Below are 18,334 nucleotides of genomic sequence, written 5' to 3'. Positions count from 1 at the left end.
CGGCTACGCACATCAACAGTCTAGAACAATCAAATACCTACAAAATCTCTTCCATTCCATCACAGGTTAAAAAGTTTTAAGATTCTTAACTACCTGAGCGCCGAGGTCTGTTATCACCACAACAACACATGGATCATAAAAATTATTTAGAAACAATTACAATTAACGTTCGTTATCCAAATCCCCAAAGCTGCTCTCACAAAATCTTCCCGGCAGTCGCTGTTCTCATCTTCTGGCGTCCACGTTACCCATCCTGCCGTGCTGTGACAGAGCACCCCGCCCATCAGATCCCAGAAAAGGCAACTAGAGAGTCAAAACATGCCTTCTTGAAACCCCATTCACAATGAACGCCTTCCTCCTCTTCCAAATACAGCTCCTCGTCCTCTGTCAGTTCAGGAAATAGGCGTTCGTGTCGCACAGCGCAGGAAGACTCGATGCCACTGTTACAATGTGCTAGAGAGCATTGTGTATTTACAGACTCTGACGCCGGCTTGCTGTTTATAGCGTGTTTCATCAGCAACGCCATTATTACCCGCAGCGATGAGAAAGTCGTGTTCAAGGGATTAAAAAGCATGTACAAGCTGAAAATAACTCAATACACCATAGAGCCTTTTAACTAAATACTATGGAGGCTGAAGTTTTGGACATAAGGAAATCTTTGGTAAAAAGAATCAAAAATTCATTATTATATAATGACCTAATACGCATTAAAAAAATGGAACGATAATACCATTTTATATTATACCATTTTATCATGACAAAATGGTATTGAGAAAATTTGGCCTCTGGAAAACCCCCCTTCTAAGAGCTGAAATCCTTTTTTTATTTGTGTATTATGAAAGTATGCTCTTTTGCATTCGTGGTCAATTCATTATATTAATTACATTTATGCATTTGGCTGACGCTTTAATTCAAAGCGACTTACATTGCATTATACTATACATAGTACCCGAGTATCTGCAATCGAACCCATAACCTTGGCGTTGCTAGCACCATGCTCTAAACACTGAACCACAGGAAAGCTGATAAACAACATCATCGCACCAAATCACAGATCAATTTCTCAATTACTTTAGTCTAAAACTCAATTACTTGGGCATAAGGGCTGACAAGATCACAGGACAATACAGAGATAGAAATGGATAGAAATGTCTGGACTGCAGTAGTGCAAGAGTGAGGTACCTAAGGGACGTGGAGGAGAAAAAGTATGTGTGTGGATCTCCTCAAGGCCATTTGGAGCTTACCTACGCTGGGCTGATTTCACACAGCTCAGTGAGGAGCATCTTAGCCAGTTCCAGCTTGGAGGAGACCAGTAGCTGGATTTAGAAGCTAAGTCTGTGAAGAAGGATAACGACGATATATGTGTGGTTAGATCCGCTCACTTCTGCAAACTTAAAGCGATCGTTCCCCCAAAAATCATCATTTATTTACCTTATTCTCATTTCAAACCTGTATGACTTTCTTTCTTCAGCAGAACACAAAAGAAGATATTTTGAAGAATGTCGGTAACAGAACAACGGTGGTACCCATTGACTTGCGTTGGTTTTGTATCCATACAATAGACGTGAATGGCTACCGCCGTTGTTGTGTTCTGCAAAAGTAAGTCATAAAGGTTTGGAATGACATGAGGGTGAATAAATGATGACAGAATTTAGGTCAACTATCTTTACTATCCCTACCACTAGTCTGAAGCGAGAGATGGAAGGGCACTCAACATAAATGTTATCATTATTAGACATATACTGAGTGAAACACAACAGAAGGATGATCTTAACCGTACAGCTCTATGAATTAATGATCGTCTGCATTTGTGTACATACAGATGTTTGTTGTGGAATATTACGCAACAACCTGCAGCTCAACCTGGTGGCCGAACATGGGTTGCACAGGGGCAGAACTTAACGTAAAAATCCACTTAAAGCACAAATACCTGTGATGTTCAACACAGTGTTTTTTCAGCACATTGGAGCAAGTGAGAAATAAAAAATAAAAATACATATACGGTTTGTATAAAGTGCTTCACGGTGTCAGTAACACGAGCAAAGCAGCACAAAAAGTTTCTGGAAAAGAAGTCAAACCAGTAACTCTGGACAAAGTCACCTTTCCTAGTGTCAGCCAATACCAGAAGCCGCAGATAATTAACACAGCTTCTCTTTCTAACACACACACACACAAACACACACTTCTCTTCCTCTGTTTCTCTGTCTGTCTTTCACTCCCTCTCATTTTCTTGTGGAGCACACTAAATTTAGCACGTAGCAGGAAGGGAGGGTGAGATCAGGAATAATACAGGAGATAAGGGCACAAGCACCTCAGGAGACTAAATTCAAGTCCATATTTCAGAGAGTCTCACACAGTCAAACTTTTGATAATGGAAAGTTTTGTCCATTTTGCAGTTTCTTCTGGCCAAGATCTGCTATTTCAGAGAGGAAGCAAGAGCCTGACACGCATTCCCTTACGGAAATGAACCAATTTGCAACAGTAACCATGTTTTAGGTGTAGTAAAACCATGGGTAGGGGTTTGTTGTTATGTGCTATTTCGATGAAAACACATTTTTAAACAGTAATACTCTGCAGTGACACAAAAATACTATAGTATTATTCGTATTAATACATATTAATACCTATTTTTACAACAATAATGGAAAGACATTATACAGGAGTTGCTTCAAGGCCAGGTGCAGAATTTCGATTCTATCATCTAAAAGTGATGTTGAGTTTTGACATGCCAAAAGACGCTCCAAATTTTTCAAGGGCCACTAATCCATTGAGACTTCAGGAAATCCAGCGATTCGTTTTACTTTCAGTCTACAAAAGCCAAACTTGAGGCACGACGAAGTCGGACTCTCTGAGGTTGTGTAAGGTCAAACGAACATCATACAAACACATTACTCAGTTTTCAATAACCTTCAGCCTTGTTTAAAGAATAAACCTTATCGGTGCACACACCTCTCCTGTACCCTAACCTTGCTAAGAAAGTTCATAGATATCTACTGTACAATGACATTTTTTCATTCATTTCCTCACATTGGATGTCCTCAAATAATACACACTCAAAGATCAGTAGTACCATAGTACGTTTTCCTAGTGTCCACATCAAAACTGGAGAACCACTGGAGAACCATTCCCATCAGATGCATTACAACCGCAGCTGAGGCGAGATTCAACTGAAAATATCTACTTCCCAAAGCAAACAAACAGCACACTGTGTTCACCATCGCTCTTCATTACACACAAACATGCCAAGACATTCACTTTAATAATTGATACGATCCCAGTCTGCAGGGCTGTAATGGCTCTATAATTAAGAGATCTTTGCAGTCGGGGAAGAGAAAGAGATGCTTGCTTAACTGAAGAGCTTCCTCTGCATGACATATTCAAACGGGATCAGACTGCCACTCACACTACTTTATGCATCGCCGTGTCTCCTGAGCAGTCGGTGTGTAGTGTGCACAAAAACAACTCTCTTTGGATCATAGGGTCAAAACACGCCACGGCATAAAAATGAGAAAGGCGCAGTCTGAAAACCGAGTAAGATGGACTCCCTGCGTAGACAGCTGCCTTCTAATGTAGTGTACTAACTCTCTACATAGTCGGCCAATATAAAACGCCACACAAAGAGTACTCCTTATTTAGTACAAGACACTTTTTGATGTTATTTTCATATCAAATAGCATAAATTGTAAATATTTAAAGCTGTAAATAAAAATTTGTATAATGTAAAACACAATACAATACAATACAATGAATAGACTTTACAATGTATAAAATAGTCATAGTCATTGACTTCAAAAGAAAATAACTCTAGAAAGAGATGGCAACAGAATTGTGGATGGCAGCTTTAAACAAACGTAGAAGACTTAAACTATAGACGGTTGCATTTTTACAATATAAACAAACGTTACTGCGCATGCACACTTTTGTGATTATTTCTGAAAACAATCCAAAGAAACCGAGAAGAACTGTTACTTGGCTAAACTTGTCTCTCCAATATTTCGAATTTAGACTGCAATACCGAGCGCAACCGCTAGATGTCAATGTATCATACGGTTTGCTTAAAGGGGTCATATGGCGCGAATACGTGTTTTTCTGTGTCTTCGATGTGTTACAAGTTGCCCATGCATGTATTAGACACACGTAAAAATTAAAGTCGGAACAAAAGATGCATTCAATCGAAAAGCAAAAAAAACACCTCGTGTAACCACACCTACACACCTAAACAAATCTACGTCAGTTTGTGGTGTGATTTGACTAAGACCGCCCAAATGTATACGCAAGTGAGGTGGGCGTACCTGTCACTACAATTGCTTTGGAACCTGATGTTCCAAATATGGTAAGAGACGTCACATTTCCGTCACACGCTTGCAGTATTTGACCAATCACTACGCACTGGTTAACTGGCCAATCGTAGCACACCACGCTTTTCAGAGAGATGAGCTAAATCTGCGCATTTCAGAGAGGCGGTGCAAAAAGGAGATACAAACATGCACGGTATGAACTGTAAAACATGTATACACATTGCATTACATCTTAAACAAACGATAATATTCGTTTTAGCTGTGTCATATGACCCCTTTAAATGCGACAGAATTATTATACAATACAATAACAATACAAATTAATATGAACATAAATTAATCAAAATATAAATAGTTATATAATTAGCCCAACACAACTCAAAAGTTTGGAAAGGGGACACCATACAAAATGTCGCTCAAAATAAAGAGAAGATGACGTTGTCTTTATTGCTCCTTTTGCCAAGTAAGTTTAACATGGACAGATTATTGTATTGTACCCATGATGCTGTCTAGGTAGGGAGGTCACTAGAATTTAGCGTAGAGCAACATTTGTTTGTTTTGAGGGCTTTATCTTATCACGTCACGTCGACTGCAAGCCAGATCACAGTTTCCTTCTCCTGAAACGAACGGCCTCAACGCACATGAAAGAACCGAAAGGTAAAACGCGTTTGAGTGCACAAACAGGCAGGTTTGCAGATGTTAAGAAAGGAATCTGGCACCATCACCGCAGTCTCTATGGAGACCAGGAGGCAGTGAAAGGTACGGCTGCCTCTTTTCATAAAGGTAAAAGCTCTTTTCTGTGGATTAGTCAACATAGAAGGTACCGACAGCATTTAACACACTCGTGTTTCTTCCATGCCAAAGGTGAGATGCTAAAAATATTATTCTAGTGAATATCTTCATAAAAAAATACAATGTCAAATCTACTTTGAAGCATGTGAAATGTAACATTTGATTTAGCTATATCACCCAGCCCCGCCATCATACAGATGGGACATTTCTTCAGATTCAGATGGAGTGTTTCCATAAATGAGGTCAAGTCAACACAGTAACGTCAGGTATTTGATTACTGTGGGTGTGTAAATGTCAGATCTGACAGCGAGCGACCGCAGATTGATTTTATTTCATCCAGGTGATTTCAAAACCTGTTCTAAAGCAAATTTGCACAAGTAATCCATCTGTGTAATGTCATGTATTTATCTGCTCGTCGGTAACAAGGGGTGTGTTTGCATGAAATAACTATAGCTTTTGCATTATTTAACATTTGATGACCTTGTGTTATTTGTCTAGAGAACAGGAATTCCAGCTATAACTACATTTATCGTGACAATAACCAAATAGCGACCATTACAACAACATGGAATTCTGCAACATTGACATTCCTCCGATCAGCTGATGGAAAACAAAGCACGCTTTCTTCGCTTAAACTTGACGACAATATTTCACGAGCTCTCTGTATCTTTCACATTTGTCAAAATGTTCACTAATGCACTGCAGTCTATGAAGCAAAGCATCATACCGGAGAAGTCAAATGCAACAGTATTCCTTATTGCATTGTGCACTATTGGATTTTTTTTAACTCAAGTTATGATAAATAATATGCATGTTTCTTTACACAACCATTGTTCAGAAAACATATTAAACCAATGAAGTCATTTGGAATACATTAATATGTAAACGCTTGTCAGCATTCAACGTGTTGAAGCCTATATAATAAGACAACTGGACATTGTTTTAATATAAAATGATTCATCTATGAGGTTAAGTAAATTATGAGAGATTTTTGGGTTACACAAAATACGCAAGCTTGGGTAAGTGGTCAAAGTAAGCTGAACAGCATTTGAGACCTTCAGGATTTCAGGTTAAATTAAGATTTAGCGCAGTGTTTAGAAGGAAATGTCACGTACCGTGGTCACTTTCTCCAGGTCGGCCTCCGAGGAGGTGGGAGAGAGGGGGCTGCTGGGACTGAAGGATGGAGAGCTGCCCACACTGGACACACACTCGGTATCAGGAACATAAAGAACCTGTAATCACAACCACAAAAGTTACAAACAATCGCCAATTACCACATGCATTATTTTTTACTCACATAAAGCCATACTAAATAAACAAATACACTAAACTTCTATTATTTTTATATAAAGCTAATTATAATGTCAACAGGCTCACATTACCTCACGTAAATAATGGTGTAACATCAACTTCTGTATTTATATAAAGCCAATTAAAATGACTTGATATTATGGATTAATGGATATTTGAACACTAATCCAACTGCTAAGTATCACAGTAATTTATAATAATAATATCACACTTTACAGAAGTCACACTTTGTCTAATAAGAGAACTATATAATATGACAAAACACGTAATTCAAACATAATACTAATAAACGGAATTTGTTCTTCGTAAGTGAAATCTATAAACGTTTCATTATTGAAATGCATATTTCACCCACAATTGAAGATTTTGTCATCATTAACTCATCCTCTTGTCATTTCGAACCTGTATGACTTTCTTCTGCAGAACCCAAAAGAAGATATTTGGAAGAATGTAAACGAAATCGTTGGTCCCCGTTGCATTACTTTGGGTTTGTATCCAAACAATAGAAGTCAATAGGGCGACAGTTTTTGGTTACCGTCATTCTTAAACGTATCGTCTTTTGGGTGTTGCAGAAGAAATAAAGTCATACAAGTTCAATATGTCAAGAGTGAACTAAACTAGTTCTTCAATAGATACGAATGACAGGAACATTTGTAAAAGATGTGTTCTGTGGCAAATTTGTAGTCATTCTGTACACAATTACAGCCAAGTAACATACAATTTCCTCGAGCACGCACACACAAAATATAGAAAGACATTAGTAATGAATAGTCTTAAAGCTTGTGGCGTGATCTCTCTGACTGCACGTCTGATCTCTGGACACTAAACAGAGCTTCATTCGTGCTAGTTCAAGGGCAGCAGAATCAACGTTGAGGGCTGTTCAGCCGAGCATTATGCTAATAAAACAAGCCAAAGCATTCAGTCACGCGCTGAGATAGCCCTCCAGCCACATTGTGTCACGCAGCGGCGGCCATCCATCTCCAACACTCGACTCCATCTATCACCCTCTCATTACTGCCATCAGTGCCAAGAGAGTGTCAACAGACAGCCGCATTGCTTAACTTTAGAGTATTTATTGAGGAGATGGTGGAATACTCGACTCAGAGAGAAATGTCATTAATCACACCATCTGAGAGATTGTGATATTATCCGGCTAATGTCATATCGTTCATAATTGATATGCTGCTGCTGCACCATATTAAACGGTGAGAGATTGATGTTTTGTCAAATGCTCGGCAGAGATCAAATTGTCTATTGAAAGTCTGCAGAGGAAAACTTTAGAAGCCAATTCAGGTTTAACTTGGTCAATTGTGCAACAGCGTTCATGTCTCTCTGTCTGTCTTGAGATATATTGATGAGGGAAAAATTATACTTCATAAGTACAAAAAAACATGATATGGGGAAAACAATTATTGTGAGATTGTGGGTCCTTAAAGACCTCATTTAAGGACACTGACATTTATTATGGAAGTAAAATGCACAGTCAATAGAATTTCAGGTACATTTTAAAGTGATAGTTCACCCAAAAATGAACATGTTGTCATTTCAAACCTGTTTGACTTGTGTTCCTCTGTAGAACACAAAAGAAGGATGTTGTTAACATTTACATTTATGCATTTGGCAGACGCTTTAATCCAAAGCGACTTACATTGCATTTTCCTATACATTTGTTTCTAAGGGGCCGTTTACACGAGACCGTTTTCAAGTGAAAGCGCAAAACAATTTATGCGATTTGGCTGTCCATTTACACGGAAACGGCGTTTTAGGGGACTGATAACGCAAACTTTTTAAAACGGGTTTTAAAGTGCAGGTTTTTGAAAACCATGGCGTTGTCACTTCCGTGTAAACCCCGAAGTACGCAAGAATGAGAAAACGACATCGTGACAATGTGTATTAGGTGTGGGGGTGAAGTAAGCGCATGTACATTCAAACACAACGAAAGAGATATAAATACATCAATGGTGGATTACATGGGTTTTTTTGCGCTGCGCAATAGTTTGTTAACACTTCTCCAGCAAATTGTAGATTATACTATAACCACCAGCGGAGACCTACAGCAAAATCTTAACACTCATTCACGGCGACGAAGGGTTTTTAAACTGCGCTTTTGGTTCAGACCCGGGAGGACGAGTAGATGGTGGTACAACTTTGTCGATGGCGTTGTTGACGAGCTTCAATGGAAGGAAACCTTTCGAATGTCCAAACTTTTCGCCATCTTGTTTGTTTATGTGCACACGCTTCTCTTCACTATGAATGAGGAGAAATGCAGCGCTCTGTATTATGGTCTCTTTAGCGACGGTTATTTTTGCTTTACAGAGTGATGTCGTAATACATCGTTTTAGTCATTTTTGAGGATCTGTGTAAACGCGGATTGTTTTAATAACGTTGTCGTGTGTGCGTGAAACTTTTCAAAACTTCAAAATCGTGTAAACGTGGCCTAAGTTTGTGGAATCCCCTGGGATCGAACCCTTGACCTTGACTTTGTTAACGCCATACACCTGAGCGACAGGAAAGCCGACCAAACAATGGCGGCACCCATTGACACGCATTGGTTTTGTGTCCATACGATAGCAGTGAATAGGTAGTGTAGCTTGTTCGTCTACCAACATTCTACAAAATATCTACTTTTGTTTTCTGCAAAAGAAAGTCATACGGGTACGAAATGATGAGAAAATGATAACAGAATTCTCATTTTTTGGTGAACTATGCCTTTAAGAAGCATTTGAGAGTCTATCAGAGCGAGAAAGAGACACACCTGACCAGGTACCACATTTCTGGAGAAGAGTTTGTTGAGTTGAACAAGCTCATTTGGAGTGGTGTCAAACTTCAGGGCGATATTGTTGAGGGTGTCTCGTGATTCCACCTGCACAACAAACAAAAATAAACAGAAAAGAAGAGAAAACAGTCATTCTTTCAATATCTCTCCTTTTTGGACCAAATTGATGTCTTATGTTTAAAAAAGGGTTGTCACTAAAACAATGAAAAAAGAGCTAACAGGAAGAGAAATGTTGCAATTGTGTAAATATGCTTCCCCCTTTTCAAACTGTGAGGAAGTACAACCATCAACAGCCTCTGACATGCAAAATACAAAAAAATACATCACATTACAAACATAAGAAGCATCAACAAATGATTTATTCAATACAATTAGTATACAATAAAATATCAAAATGAATCAATTCTAATATAAATGAAGTGTGAAAGTGATATTAGCCACTAGCCAGAACGATCAACGAACACAAACAGGAAGTTAACTGGGGGTCAGGTGTGCGCATGAGTCTGATGAAACGGTCGATGTGAAAAACAACTTCATATCTAATACACATTTCACACCTTTTAGAATAAGTAAAGAATAAAAGTATGACATAATAACACAAATGTAACTATGGAGATTATGTTTAAAGGTATAGTTCGCCCAACAAATCTTAACCGTTGACTTCCTATAGTAAGAATAAAAAAAATAAATGGTGACCATTTTGGGGTGAACTATTCCTTTTAATTTTAAAACGAATCAAAAAAGCGTTTATTTTAGCATCTTTGGTTACTGACATTCTTACAAATATCTTCTGTGTTGTTTAGCAGAAATAATTAATGTATACTGGTTTGTAAACATCTGAGGGTGAGAGAATGATGACAACATTTTTGGGTTTTTAAAGTATTGTGCTTTTACGGAGTACTTTTTCTTCATTACTTTAAATAACATTTTATTTAAAAAATATTTTGACTAATTATACTTTGTCTAAAAAAGAAATCCAAGCATTTAAACACAAAATTAAATATTCTAAGCTTCATGTCAGTCAAGTGACTGACCTCTGGAAATACTTTTCCACCACACCAAATTTTCAAAACATCGCAGAATAAGCAGCACTAGCATATACAGTATAATGCCATTTGTACTCTCAGACTTCTCTTCTCTTTTGCCTGAAGCCTCCTCCACTAACAGGTACACATTTTTCACACAAATTTTATAGTTTTCTTCAGATGGGAACGTCTGTAGTCGATATTCTCAATGCCCCTGCGGTAGTGCGGTCTTTCATCCCCTCTGTCTGGCACAGAACATTGAATCCCCCGAGAGGCATTTGAAAACGTCTTTTCCGTGGTCTATTTATTTGTAGCTTCAATTCAGCGTAAATACAACCTGGCCCAACTGGACCCTAATGTCTCCCCTTGTTAGATGGAAAATATATGATCTGTCTCTCATACCCATGCTTCCTAATTCAATCTCATATTTTAAGTCAAATGGAGATATGTCGTCCTCTTTTTAAAGAGAGGCGTGGATGAATATATCGGGGTTAAATATACAACGTGAGTAGTGTCAGCTGACGGTCTCAGACATTTTTTTTTTTGGCTGCCAAAAACACAGAAGTAACAGTCATCAGCGCCGTCTAGACTAAACTCAACATTTACCAGACACCTATAGACTCGAGGTTTCTCAGGAGAGGAAAGAAACTTTGATGGATCAAGTTAAATGCAACCTTGTGACCAGATTAAAAAAAGGAGAACAGATTTGCATTAGTCAGTACAGCAAAGAACGAAGTACAAGATATAAATATAGATATATAATACATTAATATATCACATATATACAATATATGAAACCTTTTTCATAGCCGTATGTGCATGTATCATTTAAAATACTGTTTAGGATCTATCTATCTATCTATCTATCTATCTATCTATCTATCTATCTATCTATCTATCTATCTATCTATCTATCTATCTATCTATCTATCTATCTATCTATCTATCTATCTATCTATCTATCTATCTATCTATCTATCTATCTATCTATCTATCTATCTATCTATCTATCTATATATATATATATATCTATATATATATATATATCTATATATATATATGCCATGATGATCCTGTTAGTAATCCACTAGCAAATATGGGATTATATTAGTCCGTCCTTTCTGTTAACACATCTGGCAAAACAACTGTTACATTGTGTTACAAATGATACCAGTTTAAATGTATCTGTTTTGAATTATGACATTATTTCAGATAAATCTGTCTGCCAAATCCCATTAAAAATGTGAAAATCTGAAAGAAAGATTGACATATTGTTTTATTTGTTAAAGTGTGTGGATTAATGTCATAATTTGTTTGTATGTGAATACATATCTTGAAGAAGATCAAATTCAGGTCCTGTATTAATTGCAATGTTACCTGTGTTCATTTTTACAACATTCTGTATAAAATAATAAAAGTATAATCAATGTGATGTACTCATTTTTAAATACATACAGTAGTTTATCAAGCTAGAAATGACATTCCAGTAAATAAGCTGAATGTCAAATCAGACGTGCTCCATAGTGCGTGGGGCATCAAGACTGCTGTGGCATGGGTGTTGCCATAGCGATGCTGTCATTACAACCCTCATGGCACACGCCGGCTAACTGTATGATCACTTAAAGAACTAATTTTAGCTCAGCAGTCTTGGCAGATGTTGACATTCCTGCTTTTTATAGGACGCAGAAGAGCAACACTTTTAAAATCCAAACCGTGCTATTTTGGACATCATGATGCAATGGTCGTCTTTGAAGTACCTGGTGGAAGCTACCTTGGAAATACCATGATAGTTGAAGTATGACGCAAATGAATATGATGATCATACACTACCATTGTACCGTATGTATGGAAGTATCATAGTATTATGAAAAGTAACCCTAAAAAAATATTTCTCGATTAACCCGTGGTTTGCTTAGAATTGACACACTACATCTTAAAGTCAAAAAAGTAGACAGAGATGTTACGCAAACCCACAAACATGAACAACTTCCACCCTATAACGTGAGTTTTAGTTAGAGAGTAAGAGATAAGGAAGCTGGGTTAAGAGTGAAAATGCGTCTGTTAGAATGTCTAAACATTCTCATTGTTACACATAATACAAGTTTGTCTGGTTTGACAGGATGAAATCATCAAATAATGTAAAGTTAAAAACTTAACAGGTTAATCTGACCCAAATCTACATCAATCGACCATATTGGTATTTTAACATACGACAACAACACTGAAACATTTTTAAATACTGTAATAGGGCTGCGCTATATTTAAATGCAATGCAAATGCAATAACTTATGACATAGATACCGCAGTCCTTCCAAAACCGGTGATGTCCAAATTCACAGTTTTCAGAAAATGAAAAAAAAAACTGTTCTTTTCAATAATTTAATACTGTGTTTTCAAAGTTGACAAGGACTTGTTGATAGTTTTATTTTATTGGTTACATTTTTGCAAAACCCAGTGACAAACTTAAAGGGTGATTAATAAAAATGATTCTGGAAAAAGGCAAAATAAAGAAATGTGGAGATACGAGGTTTCAGACAGACGGCAGCGAACAGTAACGCTAAATCCTTCAGTATCTCGAGCAAGCTAAAACTTAGACTGTACTTAACTCTTTGAAGAATTCAACTCATTAAGGTATTGAAAACCATTGTAATATGAAATATTTTTGATGTGCAGCCAAAAACTGTACCATGGTTTTGAGATGGGGATGGTTTAAAACACCATCCAAGGTTGGTCCAAGATACATAAAAAAGAACCCATTTGATTTATTTGAATTACCCTAAATAGACAGCCACGAATGTTGTTGCTCATTTTTGATATTCTCCATAAAATGAAAGAAATGGAAAAAACAAAGTAATATCTGTCATGACAGTCTTTACAAAACAGGAGGAGGTCAACGGGTGATCCAGGTCCACCTCCACCCACACTTCAAATTCATTTAACACAGCTCAGTTCAACTCAGCCCAGCGCTGACATTCAATACCGTATGAGCTTTAGTGGAAATTTAAAGTAATGTAGTCTACAACATGTGGGCTTTCTGAATTTAGGACGAACTGTTTCCATTTTCTGCAGTTGAATATAAACCCAGCCATCTAGCAATAAAAAAAAAACATCTATTGATTTTGTACACAGTGTGCACCGTGCATAATTGCATATTCAACAATGATTTTCATAAAATGATGAGCCGCATCATCCATTGTGCTTTTACATGTAATTCTTATATCTTAATGCTTATATTAGAGTTAAAACATGCATCTGGTTAGTAATGTCCTCCGGGGTAAACCTGAGAAGAATCAGATGTTGTTTCTGTGTTTTTTTTATTCAAGTAGCATCAAGTCAGTTTCTCTCTAGTGAGATCTCAGTCTTAGTATTGCTGAAAATCTCTGGCTGTTTTAATTGGACTCAGAACAGCCATGACTGGGGCTGAACAACATTTTATCAATATACGACCTCTCGAGCTCACCTGTGGAAAACATTTCCTTGTTTCTTGAAGCTACCGTGTGTTATTTACAAAAATTGATGTTGGTTTTAGGTGCAGATACAAGCAAACCACCTGTATTGTAACTTCCTTTCTCCTGGACAACCATGAGTTTACAAGTACTGTAGGTCAAATTGGGAAATCAACTTTGGCCTATTACTTGTCAGACGTTTTATCATATTTCTGTAATCATCAGGGTTTATAGTAGATGTTAACAATGTAGGGTTTCACAATATATTGCAAACATGCATATCGCTATATGCACATTGCAATAGTTTACAATAATAATAATTCATTTATTTTTAACCGTAATTTCAAGTTTCAAGCCTGATGTCTGGAAGATGATCAATAATCAGAAAAAATGTGAAACGTACTGTATGTTGGTTGTATAATTTTACATAGATTTTACAGACTTATAATATTACCGTATCACACAATGTTGCACCAGTCACTCAAACTGGACAAGAATATGAATTCTTACAAAACCACATGATCTCATCTATCCACATGAATCTTTTAGCTCTCTACTCTTCCACTTCATTAGGCGTGTTTTCATCCAAACGTGATGCAAATCCTTTTAAAGGTCGCAATAACAGAAGAAAAACGTAATGCGAAATTGATGCGTTTGTCAAGCGGTAGTATTGGTAACATGGTAACCAACAGTAAATAAAAAAACATCTGATATCCGCAAACACATAATTAGCTATAAAGTCTCATGGGTTTAATGTTCGCTACGTCAGAATGTAGTCGGCAGATGTGTTTACATATCCCATTATTCGCCTAAACTGTTTTTCCCAAAATAAGTAAAAATATTTTTGCAAAATTTATTTAGAAATTTGCCATTACGATCACTCGTTTCTGATGTGCATAATCCCAGGGTGATGGAAACCCGGCTATTATCTAATGTCTCCTTTTTGCCAGAGCAATTTAGTAAAAAGTCGATATTTTAAATAATATTTCATTTATTAGAGATGTCAGATATATTTTAAGTTCTTAGAGCCATGAGAAAGCAAACCTACACGTCGTGAAGATTATTCATTTAAATGTAATGAATAACTGAATGAATTCTGAATGACAAGAATATTTGCAATACTTCATTAAAACAAAATATCAGATTTATTCAAAATGGTCTAAAGAACAATTATTACAGCATCAATCCCACTGGGACAACCTTGTGTTTAAATGTCTTGCCCAAGACTGAAATGTTGACTGTTTGCATCTCTGAGATTTAACAAGGTGCACAACAGTGATCTGAAATGTATGAGTGACAATATAACCCATATCAGCTTTGTTCGTGACGTGAATTATGTGATGTTTGCCGAGCACTCATAACTGATCTGATGAAGGGCAGACAAAGGCGTTAACAACTCTTCAGTAAAATTACAGTTTACTCTTTAAATGCTCTGTAAGCTTACTGCCATAATGGCTGGCAGAGGCATCTGCTTGATCTTAAAACACTATTTCATGAGGCCGTTATACATTTTTTCGTGCAGCAAAAATAAATCTTCAAAGATAATCGTTACCCTTTAACCCCTTAACCGTCATCGCCCTTTTTTAAGGGTGGGGCTTTCAACATTTCAATTAGTTTTAATAAATTAATTTAATAACTGTGGGATGCTAAATTCTATACTGTAGTGAGGTAGGCGGGACGAGAGCCGGGATTCGAGGCCGGTGCGTGAGTGATAATGAGCATGGAGGAGATCGGGAGCATAAGAGGACGAGCGACCGGACCGTCAGTGAGAGAGGACCAGGCCTGGACTTTATGTTGTGGTTTATTGTTTGTTAATTTAATTAAAAGTATTTTACGTTCGGCGGTTCCCGCCTCCTTCCTTCCCTTTTATGGATCTTTGTAACATATACTTTATTGTAAAAGTGTCTGGAGTTGAAAAATTTAATTTGATAGTAGTTTGATTGTACATTAATAATACGTTTAAATTCATTTTTATTTCACCCTTAAAAAGAAAAAGACATTCTCATCAAAAAAACACCCGAAAATTTAAGTTTGGTTTCAAATTTCAAGCTGATATCACAAAAAATGTGGTTTCTGGGATCATTTGAATCGTTACACCAACAACTGCCACTAGGTGTCATATAGGCTCCAATTGTTAACTGCATAAAAATGACGAATTAATACATTTCAACCATTTATATAAGCACATTCTTGAAGTTTTTTTGATTTATTTTTTAATTTACAATAAAATATGATTACGAATATGTAATATTTATAATGTAACCAAATGGGCCCGGTGACCTTTGAGACATTTTCTTTTACAAAGTGATTTCTATTACAAAACGGTTCCGAAATATAAAATCAACATTCCTAGAGCTGTCCAATGATATATAGTTTGTCATTTTAGTTGTGAAATATTGAAGTAAACCTAGGTGATCCAATATTGAAACAGTGACAGTGGGAGATGGGAAGCATTTATGTCATGCTTTTTAAGAACACTTCTTTTGGCCAAAGTCTAAAGCAATTTTAGATGCCAATCCCACAATGCATTTCAAAAAGCTCCGTAAAGGAAAAAGATGAACTAAACTATAATTCATTCAGTGCCACAAAGCATCGATGCAACTTGTTGCAATATCTTTGGATGAGAGCTGCAAACCGTTTTGCATTTCTTGTGCCATCTCTGGTACAAACATGAAATTGCAGGTCACTTTACGTACTTTTCTGATGGAGTCAAACATACATTCCTTGAGAAATCACACCCAACACAGTTTTTTATGTATCTGCTCAATAACTGATTTGTTTAGCTTTACACAAAAAGGGGGAAATAAATCACAAGTTAAAACCTATAAGTATAACCTAAAGCATAATAGTAACAGTGCATAAAAAATGCGCAGAATTTGTTTTCCGGTCCACCAAAACATGACCACATCCTCCCCACCCGTCTCGGCCAGGCATTCGATGGGTCTGACAGCACTTCTTGAATCATAAACATGCAACGCGCATCCAGTCGTCCAGCACTCCGCCATGCACAGCAAGCTGAAATTGAGAGATATCAGTCCCATATCTGTTTACCCCCAAACCACAAACAACCTCACAACATGCTGCTTGAAAAATGCCCCATTGCCGCCTTGAACACTTTTCACGCTCTGCCGAGGAAAACAAAGGCCCTGTCAGTCACTCCATGGCTGACAGAGATGGATCTGGAGTGTGTGTGCGTGTTGAGAGAGAGGGTGTCAGACACCTGCCCGGATCTTCCGAAGCATCTGGAGACAGAACCGTGATAGCGGAGACTATCCACGGCTGACTGATGCAAGTTATGAAACGAGTCGGATTTCAATCTGCTGCGCAAATGGCATCTCAGTCTCCCAGCTCCTCCGTTTTCCCACTTCCAGGCTCAACTCCAGAGCTCGCGTCAACCCAAACGCTTCCTGTTACTAGGGAGAGAGACGAGAAGCGTTCTGCCCGCAGCTGGAATTTGAGGGTCATTTCAAGAACACAACAAGCTGGTAGGACAGACAATCGAAGCTCGCTCGCTCTCTCTCTCGCACGGCACACGCATGCCAAATCAATACAAATGCAAACGCGGAGGAAGGTCATTTCTGAACACTTTGATGGAATGCATGTTTATAAACGTAGAGGACGGTCTCGTGCGGACCGGCGGAATGAGATGTAACAAACCAGCCCCTCGCCGCAAATGTAAACATTCCCTGTTAAAACCACCGCTCATCATCTTAAATACACAAGACACATCTGTTTGGTGTGAGGGTCTCAAAGCGTTCTTCAGCGTGAACACAAAAACAAACTCTTAGAGAAACGTAGCGGGTACATGTGGAAAATTCTCAACCTCTCCGGCAAAGTAAACAACCCCGGGATGAGCGTCACAACAAAACACGTTCCTGAATTTTGCAGATGGTTTTATTCAACCCCACTTACATTCAAGGTTTGCTCTTTGGGATTCAAACCCATGACCTTGTCATTTCAGCTATGTAAACACACAACACATGCATAAACGTCAATGAAAATGGCTTGATATTCACACTTACCGAATACTCAACGGTTCCCTTCGGTCTCTGGAACGACATCCGTCTTCCATCCTTCTTCTCCGGCGTCTTTTTCTGGCCAGTATCTGAAAGCAAGCGAGGGAAGGTTCTCATTACGTTCATGTTCCGCACACCCCTCAGCCTGACACACGCTGCCGAGCTCCCGGTCTCGTCCGACGGCTCATCCGTCAACAGCGAGTGTGAGTGAGCGACTCCGGCGAGCCAGAAAACACAGCTTCTCTCTCTCTCTCTCTGTTTCTCTATCTCTCACCCTTCCTGTCTTTCTCTCCCTCCCTCTGTCTCTCTCTCTCTCTCTCTCTCTCTCTCTCACTCAGCACAATGACAACCGATGTGTCTTCACCTTGCAATGCCTCCCGCTGCTGCAAATGCCCGTAATAGATGGAGACCACCCTGACCTCTATGAAAGAGAGAGAGAGGGAGCGAGATGGAGTGCTGGTACCTGACAATATCACATTTGTGTTGTGGTGCGATTCAGTGTGTGTTTGTTTTCACGCAGGAGCGTTTTCCCTAAGGAGGTGAGAGAGGCGGTGCCTTCTAAGACAAACACTGGATGAGAAATTCATCAGCAGTACTGAACAAATATGACAAATAAACCACATGTTTAATAGCAACATTTACTTTCTAATGCCTGTGTTTGGGAGGTCAT

General features: G+C 38.0%; 1 protein-coding gene across 4 annotated transcripts in view; it reads right to left on the bottom strand.

Annotated features, from left to right (window-relative positions):
* The window catches only part of oxr1a (oxidation resistance 1a), a 109,416-nt gene that overhangs the window by 20,604 nt on the left and 70,478 nt on the right, over positions 1 to 18,334 (bottom strand). For all 4 annotated transcript variants that reach the window (XM_079469644.1, XM_079469643.1, XM_079469642.1 and 1 more), the window contains 3 exons: positions 17,671 to 17,753; positions 9,157 to 9,264; positions 6,206 to 6,322 (listed from right to left, as the gene is read on the bottom strand). In XM_079469644.1, the coding sequence (XP_079325770.1) occupies positions 6,206 to 6,322; positions 9,157 to 9,264; positions 17,671 to 17,753 (308 nt within the window). The remainder of the gene's footprint in view (positions 1 to 6,205; positions 6,323 to 9,156; positions 9,265 to 17,670; positions 17,754 to 18,334) is intronic.

Source organism: Barbatula barbatula (genome assembly GCF_947034865.1).
Source record: "Barbatula barbatula genome assembly, chromosome: 12".
Taxonomy (NCBI): domain Eukaryota; kingdom Metazoa; phylum Chordata; class Actinopteri; order Cypriniformes; family Nemacheilidae; genus Barbatula; species Barbatula barbatula.
Note: the sequence above shows the minus strand (reverse complement) of the source record. Positions and strands in the feature narration are given on the sequence as shown.